The sequence below is a fragment of the Gorilla gorilla genome, chromosome 6, assembly GCF_029281585.2.
Source record: "Gorilla gorilla gorilla isolate KB3781 chromosome 6, NHGRI_mGorGor1-v2.1_pri, whole genome shotgun sequence".
In the NCBI taxonomy this organism is placed as follows: Eukaryota; Metazoa; Chordata; class Mammalia; order Primates; family Hominidae; genus Gorilla; species Gorilla gorilla.
Window position 1 is genome coordinate 116,918,570 of NC_073230.2, and position 20,404 is coordinate 116,938,973.

The window sequence follows — 20,404 nt, forward strand, 5'->3', positions numbered from 1 at the left end:
CTGTGTTTGTCTCTCAGGTGGTTCCAAACTCAGGCAGGGATGGGGCATGTTACTTATTAATTCCCACATCCAACACGTCAATCCCACTCTTTAAAGATAACAAATACAGGGAGGTCAAAGGATTCTCAAAGTTTATACAACTAGTTAAATAATGAGCCAGAATTTGAATTTGGGGTCCTTAAAGCAATACATTCTTTTACTATGTTAGCCTGCTTGTCAAGATAAATAGGTTACTTTTTTATGTTCTACAACATAACATCTTGAAGGAACTTTGGAGACCATCTCATCCAACCTAGTTATTCTACTTACGAAAAGCTGGATATTCCGGCCAGGTGTGGTGGCTCACCCCTGTAATCCCAGCATTTTGGGAGGCTGCGGCGGGTGGATCACCTGAGGTTGGGAGTTTGAGACCAGCCTAGCCAACATGGTGAAACCCCATCTCCCTTAAAAATACAAAAGATTAGCCAGGCATGGTGGCCTGTGCCTGTAATCCCAGCTACTTGGGAGGCTGAGGCAGGAGAATCACCTGAATCCAGGAGGCAGAGGTTGCAGTGAGCCAAGATCGCACCACTGCACTCCAGCCTGAGCAACAGAATGAGACTTCATCTCAAAACAAACAAACAACAACAACAAAAAGCCTGTAATCCCAGCTACTTGGGAGGCTGAGGCAGGAGAATTGCTTGAACCTGGGAGTCAGAGGTTGCAGTGAGCTGAGATTGCACCACTGTACTCCAGCCTGGGCAACAAGAGCGAAACCCCGTCTCAAAAAAATTTTCTAAAAGCTGGATATCCTAACTCACCCAAGGTTAGAAAGCAAGTTAGAAGCAGAATTGGGCCAGGAACTCAGGTCCAAGGATTTCCAATTCAATTTGTTTCTCAAGTCTTTTGGAGGCAATCCAAATACATCATGATAGAAACTGAGTGTTCATTTCTTGCCTCCCCTTGGGGACAATCTAAGTGTAGAGTTTTTTTGTAAATTCACAGGACTGAAACTCTGGTTATCTTGGAATGAGAAAAAAGAATGATGAGAAACTGGCTCAAACTAGATAGTAGAATTCCAAATACTTAAAATCAAGTGTTTGCCACCCAAACCTATTGTTAAAACTCTTCCTTCTCCCATACCCTTTGTCATTCTCAAAACCCTTTACAAATAAAATCCAAAGCTGGTCACAGATATCAACTATGCCATTCTGACATGATGTTCGTTCAAATGCATTCCACAGTGTGAGTGCTGATTCTGAATCAGCATTGTGGCAGCCCCCTTTGCTGTTTGCTTCTGTTCCCCCTCCTCTCTCTGCTCCCTGTTAACCTTTCTCTCATGTCTTTCTCTGTTTTCTCATGTCTTTCTCTCGTACTTATTCTCCATCTCTCTTTGAAAAAACAATAATGGAAAACAGGGCTGAAAAGAAAAAGATGACCCCAAAATATTAACTTCCTCCTTTCACTGTTGCATAACTGTGTCCCTGCTATCTTTCTACAACACAATTTTAAGGTTGAAAGGGATAATTTTTATTCAAAGGGTAGTCCGTGGGACCTCCAAATTCTTGAATACCGTTCTAGCATTGAGCCGAGAGCCGCGTGTTTGCCTCCATGAACATCTTCATGCCAAAAGTTAATCACATACTCAGTTTTTCACTAACAATTTCTCTTTCACCTGATGAGTAACTTCACCACTGACTGAAGCACTTGCTGCAATGTTTCACAAGTGACTTTTAAAAACAAATATCTTCGATAGGGCGAATGGATGTTGGAAGAGAGAAAAATTATCACAGTGAAAAGGTGGAGACTATTACCCCCAAAAAGCCAGTTCTAACAGTACTGTCTGCATTTCTTAATTAGTAATAAACAGTGTAAGTCAGCAGGTAACTTTTTCTTATGGAGTATTTTTTATCTATTGAGCTATCCTATTAATGTTATGGAGGTATATTCTCTCTCCTATTCTTACTCTATATCTAGCACATCCATAATGATTATTCAACTGACATTTGCTAACTGGAGAACAGATCTACTTAGGCATGTTTTATAGAGTCTCCTGGAAACTGTAGTTGCATAAAACATTCTGAAAAACAAAGCTATTTAAAATGACTAATCCCATTTGGATTAGTTTCTCCTTTCGCCTAAATTAGGCAGGAGCATTTCACAACTCTTATCCTCCGCCAGAATCTGCTGAGACAGACAGAATTTCTATACAGCCCTATGGTAAGCTCTAGGGTGACTCGCCAAGAGGACGGATTCATGTCAGTTTTGTTCTCTGCGGTATCTCCAGCACCAGAACGGTGCCTGGCACATAGAGGATGGAAACTCAATATGTACTGGATAAACAAACAAGATCCTAGAAAATAATGAGGTGGTCAGAAATGAATGAGCGAGCTGAAGCCTGGTGGAGATGAATTCTGTGGTTGGTCTAAGATGCTGTCTGCTCAGCCAGAGACCACTGCATTCTCCTTACTTTCAGCATCTGCATACCTTTCACAGTTATGACCCATGGTGTAGTCCTGGCAGTTCAAGCACTCCCCTGTCACTGGGTCGCAGTCATCGGCGTGGCCATTGCACTGGCAGGGCTGGCAACTTGGAAAGCCCCAGTGCCCAGGTAAGCACCTATCACACTGCCGAGCATACACTCCCTGGAAACAGTGGCACTGGCCAGTGACGGGATTGCAGAAGGCATTGACAGATCCTTGCAGATGGCACTCACAAGCTAAAGAAACAGGCAAACAAGGAACTGCCTTGAGAAACTCATTCAATGGAAACATGCCCCTTTTATAAGCACCCTGTCCCCAATTCAGAATGCTCATGGGTTGGTGTGATCAACTTCAGGAGGGAAGCATCGGCTCTGCAGCAATGGAACCCTGCCACAATGGCTGAGTTAATCTGAGTTAAGCATAACAATGCTTTTGAGGAACCTACGTTTGCATCCACTGGGGCCAAAGCCAAAAGTTCCAGGTGCACATCTGTTGCAGGTTCTTCCAACCACGTTGGGCCGGCACTGGCACTGGCCTCCGTTGGGATCACACACGGAACTTAACGAACCCTGAGGGTCGCATTCACAAGCTGTGGGTAAAGAGAGGCCAGAACCCATGACACGGAGCAGCACATCATCGGGCTCTCCCTGATCCTTTCTCCTTTAACTACTTTGGATTATTCAGAGTTCTGGTTTAAAACAGTATCATCCCTATGATGAGCGGAAGGGAAGAAAGGGGAGGCAGAGTTGGCAGATCAAAACAGTTTTTCTAGGCAGGAGGTCATTAACGTTTTCTCCCCTTGCCTTCAAAGCTCAAATATCACAGGACATTAGACCAAAGCCCAGTGACCTTCAGAGGATGGTCTGACGTTTCAAAGAGAAAAACATACATTTCAGGTATTTGATGCTTCTCTGATTCCATTCCCCTCTCCCTACCCTGCTTATGGAAATGCTTTATCCTCATGGACTTTTCCCCTGGTCACCTGTTATTTGCATATTTCTTGAATATCAATTCCATCTTCAGTGGTGCTCTTTCACTGAAATATTACTTAAAAAGATAAAGACAAACTGTAACTGAGACACTATTTCCCTTGTGCTGCCTAACACAGGGCTAGGGGGTGGGCACTCCACTGTACTTCGTGTGCCAGATACACTCAGAGCCAGAAACAGCAGCTGCTGCAGCTGCCCAGCAATACCTACCCAGGCCTGTCTGGTGTAACAGGGCAGAAATGCTAAAGATGATGTTTCTGCAAACATCTGTCATCGGTGTTTTCACAACGCTTCTGCTGTTCTCTAGACATCGGTATCTCTGAAAGGTTTCCCAGGCACTGTTGGTGACCACCCCATCTCCTGAACCTCCCACGGTGAAGATGTCCAGTGATTTACAGTATGGCATGAGAACAAGCTGTGAAGAAATGAGAACGGCCAAACATCCTTACAGTGGTGCCCCATGGCATGGGTTTAAGCAAGCAAATGTGTAGAAAACCCAAATGCTTCTTTGACCCTTGAACAGAAATCATTAGACTCATTAAATAAAGTATAAACCTCCCTATTCCTAAATACTCTTGGCAGGAAATTTTAGATATGTTTTACACAGCTTGATGGCTTTTGAAATGCTATTTATTTTTATTTTAGAGATGGGGTCTTGCTTTGTTGCCCAGGCTGGTCTTGAACTCCTCGCCTTAAATGATCCTCCTGCCTCAGCATCCCAAAGTGTTGGGATTACAGGTGTGAGTCACTACGCCTAGTGAAATGCTATTTTTTTAAAAGACATTTTATATTTTTAGAAGGAATAAATCCTTTCCATGGGGTGGAGTATAAGCAAAGTAACCTTGGAGGCAAGAAAGAATGATTCTGCTTACGCTGGCCTCAGCATTACCCCTCAACAAAACACCCTGGTAGCAGCTGGGCACTTTCCGCCCAGGCTTTCCTGCATATGCCAGAAGCAATCTCGCACTTACAGAATCGATCAGTGTGTAGGGGCTCTCCACGTCGCTATCAGAGGAGGTGTACTGAGGCAGCTCCAACCTCACCGTGTAGTTTGTTCCCTTCTCAAAGCACACCGGCCGAGGAAGGACGACATATCTGCCCCCAAACAAAAAAGAAAGACAACAACGAAAGTCAGCCTTCATGCATCCAAAAAATAAAAATTAAAAACAAAGCTCTGCATCGATAATTCCAAAGGAAAAAAGTCAGCAGTCAACGTCTGGCTCTGAAATGGTGACTTGAAAACTCGCAAAATATTAGAAAAATACTAATTTGCATATGAAGCCCGTTGAGCTGCCAAACCACTGTCACACTGACCTTGAGCCTGGTGATAATGACACCACCTGGTTGTCATCATCGGGGATGGTATTACCACATCGGCTGCTGGTTGGAATCCTTCCAGGTCGCTGCACTGTGATGACAGCTTTTTCCCAGTGGTCGGGTAGCTAGAATAAGAAACAAACAATGAAAAGATAGTTAGCCCACCACTGCCTGTTTATAAAAAGACCTCTCTGAATCAATCAATTGCCAAGTTGAAATGGAAAACAAACAGTTGCTTTTCACTCTTCTCTTTACTACTACCTCTGCTACTCCCCTGGTTCCAGCCCAAATCCCTTCTGCCCTGGATGCTGAAACACCTCTCAACTGTTTTCTGCCTCTTCCCAATGTCCCTTTCAGTCCACTTTAAAGCAGCTCAGATAATGACAATCCCCTCCTTGAAATGCTTCAATAGCTTCCTGTGACTATTATAGTCCAAATTCCTTTACTAATCCTAGTATTTCTGCCAACAACATCTCCAACCACACCTCTCATCAAGCTATGTGGAATGATTCTCAATAAAAACAAAACCCTCTCTTCCCTCTTCCACTCACACTATTTCTTACTTTTGTGCCAACTTTCCACAATTCCATTCACACTTTAAGGCCTAGCTCTGATTCTCTAGGAAAACGTTTTGGTAGCCCTGGCTCGGGCTGGCTGGTGCATGCCCATCTTCTAGGATCATGCATCTCTCTGCTGTTACACCGTCACCTTCAGTCTTCCGTTACAGTTCGGGGCTTCAGTCTGTCACTGCACAGCCAGGTTGTGAGGGAAGGAGAGGATCTCATACATCCTCATCACCACCTCAGTCTTCAACAAGGTTGAGTGCCTCACAAAAGATCACTACGTTTGAGAAACTGGATTCAAGAAAATGGTACGTTTTGACTGGGTGTGGTGGCTCACGCCTGTAATCCCAGCACTTTGGGAGGCTGAGGCGGGCGAATCACCTGAGGTCAGGAGTTCGAGATCAGCCTGGCCAACATGGCGAAACCCCGTCTCTATTAAAAATACAAAAATTAGCTGGGCATGGAGGCGCATGCCTGTAATCCCAGCTACTCAGGGGGCTGAGGCAGGAGAATTGCTTGAACCCGGGAGGCGGAGATTGCAGTGAGCCGAGATTGCACCACTGCACTCCATCCTGGGCAACAGAGCGAGACTCAAAAAAAAAAAAAAAAAAAGAAAGAAAATGGTACATTTATTTTAACTTCCATGGAGGAGGTGAGACTATCAGAATCTGATCTGTTCTAATGCAACCTCCATATTTCATAACTATATATAATACCCATTAGAAGTACTATTTTTCTACTGATTCTCCCCTCCCTCCTCCACCAGTCCACTAAGTGGTTTCTTTACCTGTGGCTCGTAGCGAATTAGGATGTCGTACTCCATGGAATATGGTATGTTGTCAATGAAAAACTCCAAATAAGCCCCTTCAGGCACTCGGACGAAGCCGGCTCCAGTCCAGGAGGGAATCCGGTCCTGGATATATTGCCGCTCCACTATGCTAACCCCCTGAGGACATAGCGAACAATGGTTATTCTTTATTTGAAATGGAATTCAATAATTTTCAATAGTCAAAGTAATCCGAAGTCACCCAAAGATTCAAAAAGGGTTGCTACCTTATGTCTTTTTTTTATAGTCAAATCTCCCCTAATAGATTGTAAAAAGTTTCTGATATCCAAACAGGAAACTGGTTTCTTTTTAGTTTTGTGGTTGGAGCAGTCTTGGGACACTGGATATGGCACTCAAAGGCTTGGGATATACCTTATTTGATATGACCAGGAGAGTAAGCATAAAAGAAAAAAGAGAACATCCCACATGCCGTTATAAGCAAGTCTAGGAATCATAAGGTGCTTCCCAGATTCTCCACAAGGTTAGTCCAATATCTAGTGGATTTCTGTCTCTCATACTGGCATTAGTTTCAGGCTCCATTTTCAAGTGAAGAAACTTGATATAATGAATGTTCACAACTGATGAGTTAATTCTGATTAATTGTTTACAGGGTTATTTTTTAATACCTGTGGTTGGTCATATCCAAAAATGGCTGGGATCAACTCTTTCATTCCCTGTATGTATCTGTATGTACCCGTGTGTGGCCTTACCCATCAAGAGGTGCAAACTATGTTATCCTTTCCATGAATCCTTGTGACTTGTGACCAACAGAACCTGAGGAACTTTCTAGGACTTCTGAGTCCAAGCTCTCAGAGAGCTGGCAGCTTGTTTCCTCTTTTTGGAAGCTGGAAACCATCTAAGAAATCTCACTATCGCCAGGCGCGGTGGCTCACACTTGTAATCCCAACACTTTGGGAGGTCAAGGCGGGCGGATCACCTGAGGTCGGGAGTTCGAGACCAGCCTGACCAATATGATGAAACCCCATCCCTACTAAAAATACAAAATTAGCCAGGCGTGGTGGCACATGCCTATAATCGAGCTACTTGGGAGGCTGAAGCAGGAGAATCGCTTCAACCCAGCAGGCGGAGGTTGCGGTGAGCCGAGATAGCGCCATTGCACTCCAGCCTGGGCAATAAGAGTGAAACTCAGTCTCGAAAAAAAGAAAAAAGAAAGGTCATGTTTGTGTGGAGAGAAATGCCCAGCCAGCCTCCAGCTGTTTCAGCAACCCCAGCTCAAGAGCCAGGCATACATTTAAAGTCACTAAATTTGGGGATGAATAGATGAAACAATATCCTTGCCTCAGTATTTACCATGCTAGGTTGATAACTTTGGAGCATAAGTAGAGAGAAGAAAAGTTTCTTGTAAAGACAAATTTCTTAAACCAACCAAAAGCCTTATCAGTGACTGCTCCAAAGCCAATTTGTGAGTTATAGAATTACTTAGCTTTAAATATGACTGTTCTCAGGAAGGCATGGTCCTGATCCTTATTTTGTGCTCACTGACAAAGCTATAAAAATGCTTCTGAAATGGGGTCTTTACAAAGCATGTATGTTCCACTACACCCCAAAACACTGCTTTACCGACCTGCCACACACTCCCCTACTCACAGGCCCCAAGTTGGCTTCCTCCGCTTCATAGAGGTAGTGATCCAGGGTGGCAAAGTAGTAACCAGGTTCCACTTCGTTGCACTGACGTCCAATCATGTGAGGCCGACATGAGCACTGGCCTGACTCCGCAAAGCAACTGGAAGGGAGGAGGAGCCACATTAGCTGAGTTCATGGTCACCCGAGTCAACCCGCCAGCAGCAGCTCTACAGCTGCCATTACTCAGTACACAGGGCCAAATACATAGCATGTTCTTGTTTTCTTCAGAAAATACATATGTGGAAAAAAACAGTGCCTATGGATTAATCCCAAACTCCAAAAGCGTGGCTGAGAACCTGGTCTTCTCGGTTTTACCTCCCTTGCCCTCTCTTGACTAACACGCCGTCCGCATCACATGAAGGTTTTCGACATCCCAAACTTTCTTGCTTTGGCATCTTACATCTTTTGCTTATTTCCTGAGATTTAGGCTCAAATATCCAGCTCCCTGAAGAACATCTCCAGCTTGGCTGTCCCAGAGCATCCCAAACCAATGGATCTAAAACAGAAGCCCTCAATCCCTCGAATGGTCTCTATCAGGGTGAAGGCACTACCACCTGCTGAGTCAACCAAGTCAGAAATGTAGTCCCCGCTCTTCTCCAGATTCCTTCTTCACACTCCATCAGGAACCAAATTCTGTGATTTTTACTTCTGCATCTTGTGTCTCTCTTCCCCCTTTCCATTGGCTATGCTATGCTAAATATAAGAAATGCGGCTGGGCACGGTGGCTCACGCCTGTAATCTCAGCACTTTGGGAGGCCAAGACGGGCGGATCACCTGAGGTCAGGAGTTCGAGACCAGCCTCACCAACATGGAGAAACCCCATCTCTACTAAAAATACAAAATTAGCTGGGCGTGGTGGCGCAGGCCTGTAATCCCAGATATTTGGGAGGCTGAGGCAGGAGAATCGCTTGAACCCGGGAGGCAGAGGTTGAGGTGAGCTGAGATCACGCCATTGCACTCCAGCCTGGGCAACAAGAGTCAAACTTCTGTTCTCAGCTTATGTCCCTTTTATTAGTATCATAATTTTGTATACAATACAAAACTCAAATTACATGTATCCATTTTTACTTCACTTAAAGACGAGCTGTGGTTTGGAATTGTTACTTTCAACTCATTCTCAAGGTTTGTTCTTTCTTTTTTTCTCATCCGAAAGTTTTAAACAAGGTACCTGAGGCAAGTTGCAACTCACAGGAACACTTTGCACTCACAGGCTTATTAAAAATGTCCCAAGGCCAGGTGCGCAGTGGCTCACGTCTATAATCCCACACTTTGGGAGGCCAAGTCAGATGGATCACTTGCAGGAGTTTGAGACCAGCCTGGCCAACATGGTGAAACCCCGTCTCTACTGAAAATACAAAACATTAGCCAGGTGTAGGGGCACACACCTGTAATCTCAGCTACTCGGGAGGCTGAGAGAGGAGAATCACTTGAATCCAGGAGGTGGAAGTTGCAGTGAGCCGAGATCATGCCATTGCACTCCAGCCTGGGTGACAGAGTGAGACTTCATCTCAAAATAAATAAATAAATAAATAAAATCCTAAACAACCCTGCCGTGGCATAGATGAAGTCCTCTTTCTGTGTATCATGTTGTTATCCTATAGGAATAGGAATTCTTTTTATTATTATTATTTTTTTATTTTTGAGATGGAGTCTCGCACTGTCGCCCAGGCTGGAGTACAGTGGAACGATCTCAGTTCACTGCAACCTCCGCCTCTTGGGTTCAAGTGATTCTCCCACCTCAGCCTCCTGAGTAGCTGGGACTATAGGCGACTGCCACCATGCCTGGCTAATTTTTGTATTTTTAGTACAGACAGGGTTTCACCATATTGGCCAGGCTGGTCTCGATCTCCTGACCTCGTGATCTGTCCGCTTCGGTCTCCCAAAGTGCTGGGATTACAGGTGTAAGCCACCGCGCCCAGCCAGGAATAGGAATTCTTAACGTCCCATAGCCAATTCCCAAGAGAGGAAAGCTTGTTCCAATTAGGACCTAGCCTTCTTTTGGCACAGTCCATGAACAAAAGCTATTTTCAGAAATTCAGGCATCAGACATTACATCATATGGACAAAAGAAAATTCTTTCCTCCCCAGATGTTTACTGAGACAACAAATATCCAAAACATGAACCACCAAAGAAGAAAACAACCAGACCTTCACATGCAACCATTAGAGAATGAGCAAATGAAGGTGAGGACGAAGGCGCCAGCAGGCTCCCGGTGCTGCCTCTATCTGCAGCACAATTCTAAACAAGGAATGGCTCCATGAGAGCCGATCATGTGAAAGGAATTCCCTTAACAGCGGCCCTGCCAATCACAAGTCTGTGTCCACAGGCTTGAATTGTCATCACAGATAGGCATGGCTCTGATTCAACACTGGCTCCTTCAGTGAACTCATTCTTGTGGCTTTCCTATGCAGATGGCCCTCACCCTACAGCTCTCAGCACCCAGCAGGTGGCTGGGCTCTGCTTCTCTATTTCCAGCCATCAATGGGACATTTCCATGGACTGGCCAGCTGTCATCTCTAATTCATCTTGTCCCAAACAGATCATCACCACCCACACTGACTTCTTATCCTCAGCTCTGCTGTTTCTGCCAGTAGATTTAAAATTCTTCTCATGGTATAGGTGGGACATCACCTTCTCTTTCCTTTATCCCAATACTCAGCTTTTACTTCAAAATGTTTCTCAACTTAGCAGCTTCCTCTCATTGTCACTGCCACTGCCACTGCGTCAGTCCAGGATGGCATCACCCCATACCTGTTACTCTAACAATCCCCTAAACTGACCTCTCAAACTCTTCTTCCTCTTCTGCCTAGTCCATCCTGTCTACCACGGGCCAACCGATCTTCCTACAGTGCTGCTTTCAATTGTTTCACGAAAACCCACAATTGTTTCTTATGATATCAAGCCATGATGCCTCTGCCTGGCTTTCTGCAGCCTCCATAACCCATCCTCTGAAAACGGCTTCTCTTTCTGGTGCCGACTCTTTGCTTTCCAATGAGCCACACTCCTTATACTCTTCAGCAAATATTTACTGATCAAATACTGGCCCTAGCAGCCTTGCTTCCCAGTGCAGGTATTCTCACGTTTTAGTCCATTGTGAACTTTGTTCTGAATGAATCATTACTTCCTCAGTAAGTCTATTATTTCTGGCTAAATGATATACAGAAAGAGAAATAGAAAAAAAAAAGAGTCCCTTTCTTAAAGAACTTACAGTCTAATTGGGGATAAACAATAAAGAAATTAACCAATGCAACAAATCAAAATGCAGTAAGAACCTATGCATTGATAGAGTTACAAGCAAAGCACTATGGGAGAAGAAGATATGATTCATCTGATTGAGAAGACTGAGGGAGGCGTCATGAAAGAGGTGTCCTTAAAGCCTGGAGAGGACTTGACAGGCAGAGAGAGGACAGGAATAACAGGAGCAAAGAGGGTGATGGGGAATGTTAGCAGAGATGGTCAAGATCAGACCAGATCTCGACTTTGCTACAGTCATTCCCATCTCTGTGCCTTTACCCATCTTTTCCCTCCCAGCTCGGAGGCCCTCCCCTGCTCACCAATTGCACCTTTCAAATCTCAGCTTTCAAAACTCAAGCACAAATCCTGGCTTCTTCACAGTGATACCAATGATTTATTACATGTAATTACTCTCTCCTGTGTTCAAGTAAAAATCACATCTGATAGAAATGGTACATCTTAGATTCTTATGTATTCTCTACAAATTTCTCTGTAAACTAGAGATTCAATTCATTAAATCAGTAAGGGAGAATAAGGACATAAAATAAATAAGGCCTGTGTGAGGCAGAATAATGGCCCCCAAAGATGTCCACATCCTCATCCCTGTCATCTGTGGGATGTTACCTCATATGGCAAAAGGGACTTTGCAGATGTGATTAAGGGTAAGGACATCAAGATGGGGCGATTATTGGATTATCTGGGTGGGTCCAGTCTAATCACAGAAATTCTTAAAAGTGGGAGAGGCAGGCAGGGAAGTAAGTAGGTCAGAGAGCTGTGACATGAGAAGGATTTGACCCAGTGGTGGCTTTGAAGATGGAAGAGGGGACCATGAGTCAAGGAATGTGGGCAGCTCTAGAGGACAAGAATAGCCCTTAGATGACAGCCAGCAAAAGAAGGGGAACCTCAGCCTATGACTGCAAGGAGCAGAATCCTGCCAACAACCCAAATTAGCTGGAAACAGATTCTCCTTTAGAGCCTTAGAATACAATGCAGCCCTACCAACATCGTGATTTTGGTCCACTGAGACTGTATTTGACATATAGAACTGGAAAATAATAAACTTATATTGTTTTAAACAACCAAATTGTGGTAATTTGTTATGGCAGCAATAGAAAACTAATACAGGCTCTGTTTTCTCAGTGGGTGAAGGCCAAGATTATTTCTTAAAAAAATACATTTATGGCTGGGTGTGGTGGCTCACGCCTGTAAGCCCAGCACTTTGGGAGTCCAAGGTGGGCGGATCACGAGGTCAAGAGATTGAGACCATCCTGGCTAACACGATGAAACCCCATCTCCACTAAAAATACAAAAAATTAGCCGGGCATGGTGGCAGGTGCCTGTAGTCCCAGCTACTTGGGAGGCTGAGGCGGGAGAATGGCATGAACCTGGGATGCGGAGCTTCCAGTGAGCCGAGATCGCGCCACTGCACTCCAGCCTGGGCGACAGAGCAAGACTCCGTCTCAAAAAAAAAAAAAAAAAAAATCATAAACATAGAAATTGGCAACATTTAAAAATCCCATTTCATTTAAATGGTGGTGAATAAAGAAAATGGAATTTTAACATTTCCCTATTACTAAGGAATTAGGCAGAAAAATATTAAAGCATAAAAAACATCATTCATAATAACCAACCACAGTGTTCCGTCAGCACTATTCATTTTCTCAGGGTGGCATTCCTCCCCACCCCCAACTAGGACATTTTCTTTTCGGTAAGACCTACGTCCTATAATCCTGTTCTGTCACAGTATAGTCATGTGTCACTTAATGACTGGGATATGTTCTGAGAAATGTGTTGTTAGCCAATTTTGTTGTTGTGTGACCATCATAGTGTACTTACACAAACCTAGATGGTATAGCTTACTACACACCCAGGCTGTATAGTATAGCCTATTGCTCCTAAGCTACAAACCTGTACAGCATATTACTGTATTGATTACCATAGGCAATTGTAACACAATGACAAGAACTTGTGTATTCAACCATATCAAAATGTAGAAAAGCTACAGTAAAAATACAGTATCTTATGGGACCACCGTTGTATGTGTGGTCCATCCTTGACTGAAATGTTATTATGCAGTACATGATTATAATTAACAAAGGGTTAGCTACACCATAGTCATTCAATACAATGATAAAAATATCTACTAACTTCTGTTCTGGATTCGAAGTACAATAAATTTTAGTCCCTCATTTATTGAGTACCTGCCAGGTCCACCGTGCTGGGTGCCAAGTGAGATGCAAAAACAAAGACGACATAATCTCTGTCCAAAGAGACCTTTTTAACACAACTATAAGAGCAAAATAAATGCTAAAAGAGATGCAGAAGCAATGCATCAAGGGAGGGTTCGGGGCTTCACCACGGTGAGTTCAAAGAAGAGGTGGGGCCAGGCATGGTGGCTCATGCCTATAATCCCAGCACATTGGGAGACTGAGGCAGACAGATCACTTGAGGGTCAGAAGTTCAAGACCAGCCTGACCAACATGGTAAAACCCCGTTTCTACTAAAAATACAAAAATTAGCTGAGTGTGGTAGCTGGTACCTGTAGTCCCAACTACTCGGGAGGCTGAGGTGGGAGAATCGCTTGAACCCAGGAGGCGGAGGTTGCAGTGAGCCAAGATCAATGCCACTGCACTCCAGTCTAGGTGACAAAGCGAGACTCTGTCTCAAAAAAAAAAAAAAAAAGGGGGGGGGTGGGCTTCAAGCCAGATATGAAAACTCTACATTTCATTGTTAAAATAATCTTGAAGGACGCTGTAAAAATGTTTATATTTTTCAATGTTATTAAACATTTACGAGTAGCATTTACCGAGCAACCAATGCCAATTCTTTTTCATTAAAACAGGTAATCTACTAGGCAAAACTTCATTAACTTGGCTTCAGTTAGATTATTTAAATTAATTAGGTCTTTTTTTTTTTTTTTTGAGACAGAGTCTTGCTCTGTTGCCTAGGCTGGAGTGCAATGGCGTGATCTTGGTTCACTGCAACCTCTGTTTTCTAGGTTCAAGCGATTCTCCCTGCCTCAGCCTCCCAAATAGCTGGGATTACAGGTACCTGCCATCACGCCTGGCTAATTTTTGTATTTTTAGTAGAGACAGGGTTTCACCATGGTGGCCTGGTTGGTCTTGAACTCCTGACCTCAGGTGATCTGGCGCGCCGGCCTCCCAAAGTGCTAGGATTACAGGCACGAGCCAACGCGCCTGGCCACTTCTTTAATTATTCCAAAGTTCAGGTTAGTTGTCAATATAATAGACATGGATTATTAAACTTTTGTTGTACTACCAAAAATCCATTTAGCTCACTATACAAAACATCTCAAAGCTTTTACCACTTCCAGTGATTTTTATGGTTAATTCTGTCCCTCAACAAAGTAACTAAGGAGTGTCTGGGATCACATTTAGAGATTGCCTCTCTAAGGAGTACATATCTAGTTTTTAACATCTTAGAAATCTTTTATTTTTAAATTCTACTCAGGCAGCATTTATTCAGTACCTACAACGTATTTCTTTTACTACGTAAAAGAAATATCAGGTAAAAGGTTTTGATGAGTGATTGCCACAAACCAATCATCCAGTAAACATTTCCCAAGCGGCATCTGTGCACATCTCCCAGTAGAATCAGTGCTTCAGTTGACCCTGCCTAAGGGGCTCCTGGGGAAATTCCTCTTGAGGGACAACAACTTTGAAAAGGCTCACCATAAAACACTCTAGAGTCACCAGACTATAAGGCATCTTTAAATGTTCTTTTTTTCCCCTCCACCAATGATTCTCAAAGATAGGGCATCCCATCAATCATGCTAGAAAGATCAGATGATTACCTGCTTTAAAAATCTTTACTAGACAATTTTGCTTCCCAAACTCTCTTGGTGAATACATTCTGGTTTTTATAAATTTTTGCAGAAGAGATTAGAGGGCAGGCTAGGGCCTGTGCGTGGGTGGAGACAGACAGGAAGTGTGTGTGGAATAGAGAAAAAGAGGAAGGGAGTGTAGGAACAAAACTTACTTAGGGTTAAGAATCATAGGACATTCCTGAGTTTATGACATAATTTGGGGAATTGCATATGCCACTTTTATCTCATCAAGAAGGACTTTAGGAGTGATGACAGCTTTGAATTGAGGAGTCATTTACTAAAGGATTCAACATGTGTTCTGGGAGTCACAAAGGAAAAGTCAGAAAAGTGATTCCACAAGCAGACAGCATTCTGTCTTTCTTCCCTGCTTTTATGGAATTATCCTAGCTTCCTCCTCTCTAGAGGTTTTCTAAGAACAGATATTCACACCGGATTTCAGAGGCTACATGCTGTACTGGGTCTATGGCACGACCTCGAACAGAACAAACCCAAATAAAGAGGACAAACACAACATGTTCTTGCTGCTGAATACCTCATTCCTTCCCAGCAGACTACTATGGTGTTGGGAAATAATTGGGAAAGAAAGTCCATTTTTGAGTACATGAAGCTTGCTCAATGAATTCAGAGTGTTCTCTCTGGGAAGACTCAAGGCCACAGGGAAACATCTGTCTATTCTCTCAGCAGTCACTTACACTATCTGTTCCAGATGTTCTGACTCTGAGCCAGGAACAGAGACCAACATTCTCTTTGACTCGAAGGTGGTTAAACTCCCACAGATTTAACATCTTGCCAAATGTGTGGTTCTGATAGCTTCTGGTGGAGCTTTATGCTTCATTTATTCAAGGAATACTAGCATATTTAAGTAGCTCAACATTATCTCATGTGATTTTCATTAATGGACTTGGAAGTCGCAAAAAAAAAAAAAGAAAAAAAGAAAATGAAAAGATTCTCTACACAAATCAAAACAGGAGTCCATTTTCCATGTGCTTAGATTGTTGAAAAATAAAATGGTTGATGATACCAACTGTTGCTGGGCATGGGAGAAAAGGTACTTTTGTAACTGATAGGAAAATAAACTAGTTCAATATGTCTGGAACAACCTAACATTCTCTATTAAAATTAAAAATACATATGTACTTTGACTTAGCAGTTCCATCACTGGGAATCTAGTCCATAGAGGTACCTACACACATTTATCAAGACATATAAAAAATATTTTGCATGTCTTTTTGAGAAACAACTGAATGTCACCCATTCCTAGAAGTCCTGACTTTCCTGGAAGACTGAGGACAAGAGCATAGGTGGAGCTCCACTTACCTGTTGTTTAAGGCTCCCCCAAGGTCACAGTCACATGGTCGACATCCATCCAAATCATTGCTTAAGCCCCAGTGCTCTGGCTGCGGAACAAAACGTGAAACATGTAACGGTAGGTTTCTGTAATTATGCAACAGACTCAGCAACAAGCAAGTTAAAGCTTGTTTCGGCTGTTCCGCCAAATGCTCATTTTCATCATTAAAGCAGAAAGCCAACAAAAGGAAGGAGTATTCTGAAATCAAGAAACCTGAGCTGCAGGCACTGGTGTAAGAGAGCCGTTCACAATCACACGATCGTGCCAGGTCGAAGACTAGCTGCTCTGCCCTATAGATAACCTCCATCCAACAACTATTAAGAGCAAGCAGTAAAGATACCAATTTTCCTCATTATAATTACTCTGGCTGTAAGAGAATTATGGCAAGTATTTGGCAGGCCTTTAAATCTGCCCTCAGTTCAGTCTGTCATAAATCCCATACAGAAAGCCCTCCAAGAATTTATGTGGAAATGTAGCATACAGCTATGACTATTCTCACAACTGAGCCACGATGAAATCAAATCTTTAGAGCACCAGAGATGGAAATAAAGAGAAATGGAACAGTAGGGAAGAGGAGCTCTGTGAACTTCAAAAATGAGTATATAAAAACAAGTTCACCAATGTATTTTATTTATTTTTTTGAGACGAAGTCTTGCTCTGTTGCCCAGGCTGGAGTGCAGTGGTATGATCCCAGCTCACTACAACCTCCGCTTCCTGGTTTCAAGCAATTTTCCTGCCTTAGCCTCCCGAGTAGCTGGGATTACAGGCATGTGCCACCACACCCAGCTAATTTTTCTATTATTTTTTAGTAGAGATGGGGTTTCATCATGTTGGCCAGGCTAGTCTTGAACTCCTGACAAATGATCCACCTGCCTCAGCCTCCCAAAGTGCTGGGAATACAGGTGTGAGCCACCGTGCCCAGCCTATTTTATTTATGATTTAAAAAAATTTTAGAGGTGGGGGGTTGCTGGTCTCAAACTCATGACCTCAAGCATTCCTCCTGCCTCAGCCACCCAAAGCACTGAGATTACAAGTGTGAGTCATCACACCTGACCAGGCTCATCAATTTAGACTTCCAGAAATCTCCTTTAAGAATGTATTAAGATTATATATAAATATACATATTTAATGGTAATAATTTGGGGGTAGTGAATCCTCCCTAAACTAGAAAGTATAACAATGTTATTAAAAATACAGATTTTTAAAAACTTATCTCATAATTATCCTACTTGGAATTATTACAGTGAACTTTTTGGTGTATTTCCTTCCAGATTTTGTTTTCCTTGATGAATTTTATTTCCTACATAATCAAGATACTATTCACATCCTGTGTGTGTGTTTTTTTTAAATATAGCAAGCGGCATGAGCATTTCCTGATGTTATTGTCATTTTCAGTGGCAACCAAATATTACATTGTATAGAAGTCCCCACACTTAACTATTTTTCCACTGTTGTTTCCAAGTCTTCTGCTATGATTAATAAAAGATGCAATGAGTCTTCTGGTGAATAAATCTTTGTCCAATTTTCTGATTATTTCATTAGAATAGATTCCCAGAAGTGGGGTTACTGGGTCAAAGGGTATGCCCATTTCTACAAGCTACTGATAGGTATCTCCAAAATGCTTTTCACAAAAGTACAAACCAATATGGATGCCCATCAGCAGCAAAGAAGTAGCAGTACCTCATGATATCCTAATAGTAAACATTCCCATTTTTAAAAACTTGTGTTAATTGTGTCTATAAAAGTGGTATTTTATTGTGGCTTTACTTTACACTTCTAACAGGGATGGTGAACATCTTGTGAAATTATCCATCAGTAATTCCTATTGTGTGCATTGTCTACTCATGTCTTTTAACACGTACATGTGAGGGTGATGGTAGACTCTACAATGGCGAAAAGCCTTCTCTATTAAAACATGTCATCCTCGCAAACCACCCATCCCACGTAACGAGGATTTATTTACCAGGCACTGGTCACAATGCTGTCCTGTCACCAGACGCTTGCAGTAGCAGTGACCTGTCTCGGAATCACAAGGATTCCCTCCAGGAATTGTTCCCAGAGGATTGCAAGCACAAGCTGTATTAAAACAAAATGAAGTGGAGAAACACAGACCACGTGAGTTTCAAATAATAGTCTGGCTTTGGAATTACAAAGTAAAATGGGAATTTCAAACACAAGAAAACTCCCAAACTTTTTAGCAAACAGACCTACATTTACAACCAAATGGATCTTCACTGCTTAAATCATAGAAGCCTTCTTTGCAAACATCACAATGTTCTCCTTCCACATTTAATTTACACCGACACTGGCCAGCAATGAGACCAGTAGAAAAATCAGTATAGCTGTCACAAATTCCCTCATTTTGAGAGCCAGCTGGGTCACACGTACATCCTGAGAAGAATGCAAAGCACCAGGTTAAAATCAGGAGGAAACTCAATGTATCTTTGTATAAATACATATATTCCCTTCCTCCCTCTAAATCTCACAAAAGTCGACTAAAAGCAGCACAACTACCAAGTAAATTCCACTCCCAGCATCTTCAACTGCAATTACAATAACAATGCTGGCTTTACTGCTCATACTATGAGCTCTGAGACTACAGACTATTCAATTTGGAAGGCAATCTGAAGTAGGTCCCACACAGTGAGTGACATTTCCCAACATACGTTCACAGAAATTAGGATCTCGGATGTCCCTCTCTGGGTGCTGGTAGTAAAACGGCTTGCACTGCTCACAGTTGCGCCCCATGGTGTTGTGCTGACAGTCATCACACACGCCTCCGCTGACGTTCCCCGTGGCCAGGTAAACAGCCATGTCAAAGTGACATGAGATGGAATGTTCATTGCAGTTACATTCTGCGTGACAAGAGCAACGTCAAGAAAAGCTTTTTAAATCTATGGACCAATGGAGGATGGGGGTGGCAGGAAGATCCTTTAGGAAACCAGGGACTAAGTTCAGACAAAACGGCAGTCAACAAGCAGGACTCCTGGGGAGAAAGGACGCATCCACCGATGACACTGTTTAAACCCTAAAGTAGATGAGAAATCCCAAAAATGTGAACTTTATAAAATAAACAGTTATCTGACCTATGTGGAAGAGAATGGGCTATGAAAAATGAAAAACTCTAAGGGAAAGTCCCTTTGGAAGTGTATGACAGAGGATGGCTGCCATCCTACTGAGGGCGCTTTCTGGTCCACTCGAGGTGGGACTGGATGGAAGAACACTGTAGCGAGGGACCTTCCAGATGATGTGCTGCTAGGAAAGCCTGTCCACGGGCTCCCTGCTTCGAGGACCGTGAGGCCTGAAGGATGGATTCCCTCCTCCGTATTCCCATATTTCCACCACCACACCAGGCCAGGCCATAGTAAGTAAGGCAGGTCTGTTTAACAGCCAGCTAGCTGACCTCCTTGGGCGCAGCGCTTCCCTCTGTGAGCCCATTCGGTGGTCATCTTGGTGCCACCCAGCTTTAATCATCTCGCTCTCGGGCTTAACAATCCCATTCTTGTCTTTGCACTGGGAAGCTTGACTCAGCCTGGCCCTCCTGGGGCTCTGCACTCCAGCCTCCCACCTTGCCTATCTCCCCCTGCAACACAACAGCCTGCAGAAGAGGGACTGTGTCTTATCTACTCACATCCTTGGTGCCCAACAGAGTACTGCTCTCAATACACTGGTTGAAGTGAACCTTGGAGTAATCCTTCCCAGCATGGACTCTGTGATGGTTTCAAGAACATCCTTGCGGCCTTGTGCTTCACACTGTTGTTCTTACCTGAACTCCCTCCCATCTTCCTTCCTCTCTTTTCCTTTTCTTTCCTCTCTCTTTCCTTCCTTTCCTCTCCCTCCTTCCTTCCTTTCCTCTCCCTCCTTCCTTCCTTTCCTCTCTCTCCTTCCTTCCTTTCCTCCCCTTCCCTTCCTCCCTCCCTCCCTTCCTTCTCCATGTTAAGTATCCATCAAGGGCCATCTGGTTTTTACCTACAAAGCAAGCTTTGACCACTCCAGCTCTCACTGGCTGCTGAACTTCTATAATAGTCCTTCTCAGTGGGGGCAGAGGCGGAGCTGCTCTTCAAAGGGAGGACATGCATCAGAATCACTGTGTGTGGAGTGGGGAGGGGCAGTGGTGTTGCCGGCTGCATCTCCACCCGGAGAAAACCCCTGAGATGGATGGAGGGAGGTATG

The 20,404-nt window shown here is 43.4% G+C and overlaps 1 protein-coding gene across 2 annotated transcripts in view; it reads right to left on the reverse strand.

Moving 5' to 3' along the window:
* Nucleotides 1-20,404, reverse strand: part of LAMB1 (laminin subunit beta 1) — a 79,217-nt gene that overhangs the window by 33,089 nt on the left and 25,724 nt on the right. For both annotated transcript variants that reach the window (XM_004046046.5, XM_063708720.1), the window contains 11 exons: nt 18,898-19,086; nt 18,443-18,622; nt 18,195-18,307; nt 16,201-16,280; nt 7,766-7,901; nt 6,119-6,277; nt 4,766-4,893; nt 4,423-4,546; nt 3,662-3,866; nt 2,908-3,051; nt 2,467-2,698 (listed from right to left, as the gene is read on the reverse strand). In XM_004046046.5, the coding sequence (XP_004046094.2) occupies nt 2,467-2,698; nt 2,908-3,051; nt 3,662-3,866; nt 4,423-4,546; nt 4,766-4,893; nt 6,119-6,277; nt 7,766-7,901; nt 16,201-16,280; nt 18,195-18,307; nt 18,443-18,622; nt 18,898-19,086 (1,690 nt within the window). The remainder of the gene's footprint in view (nt 1-2,466; nt 2,699-2,907; nt 3,052-3,661; nt 3,867-4,422; nt 4,547-4,765; nt 4,894-6,118; nt 6,278-7,765; nt 7,902-16,200; nt 16,281-18,194; nt 18,308-18,442; nt 18,623-18,897; nt 19,087-20,404) is intronic.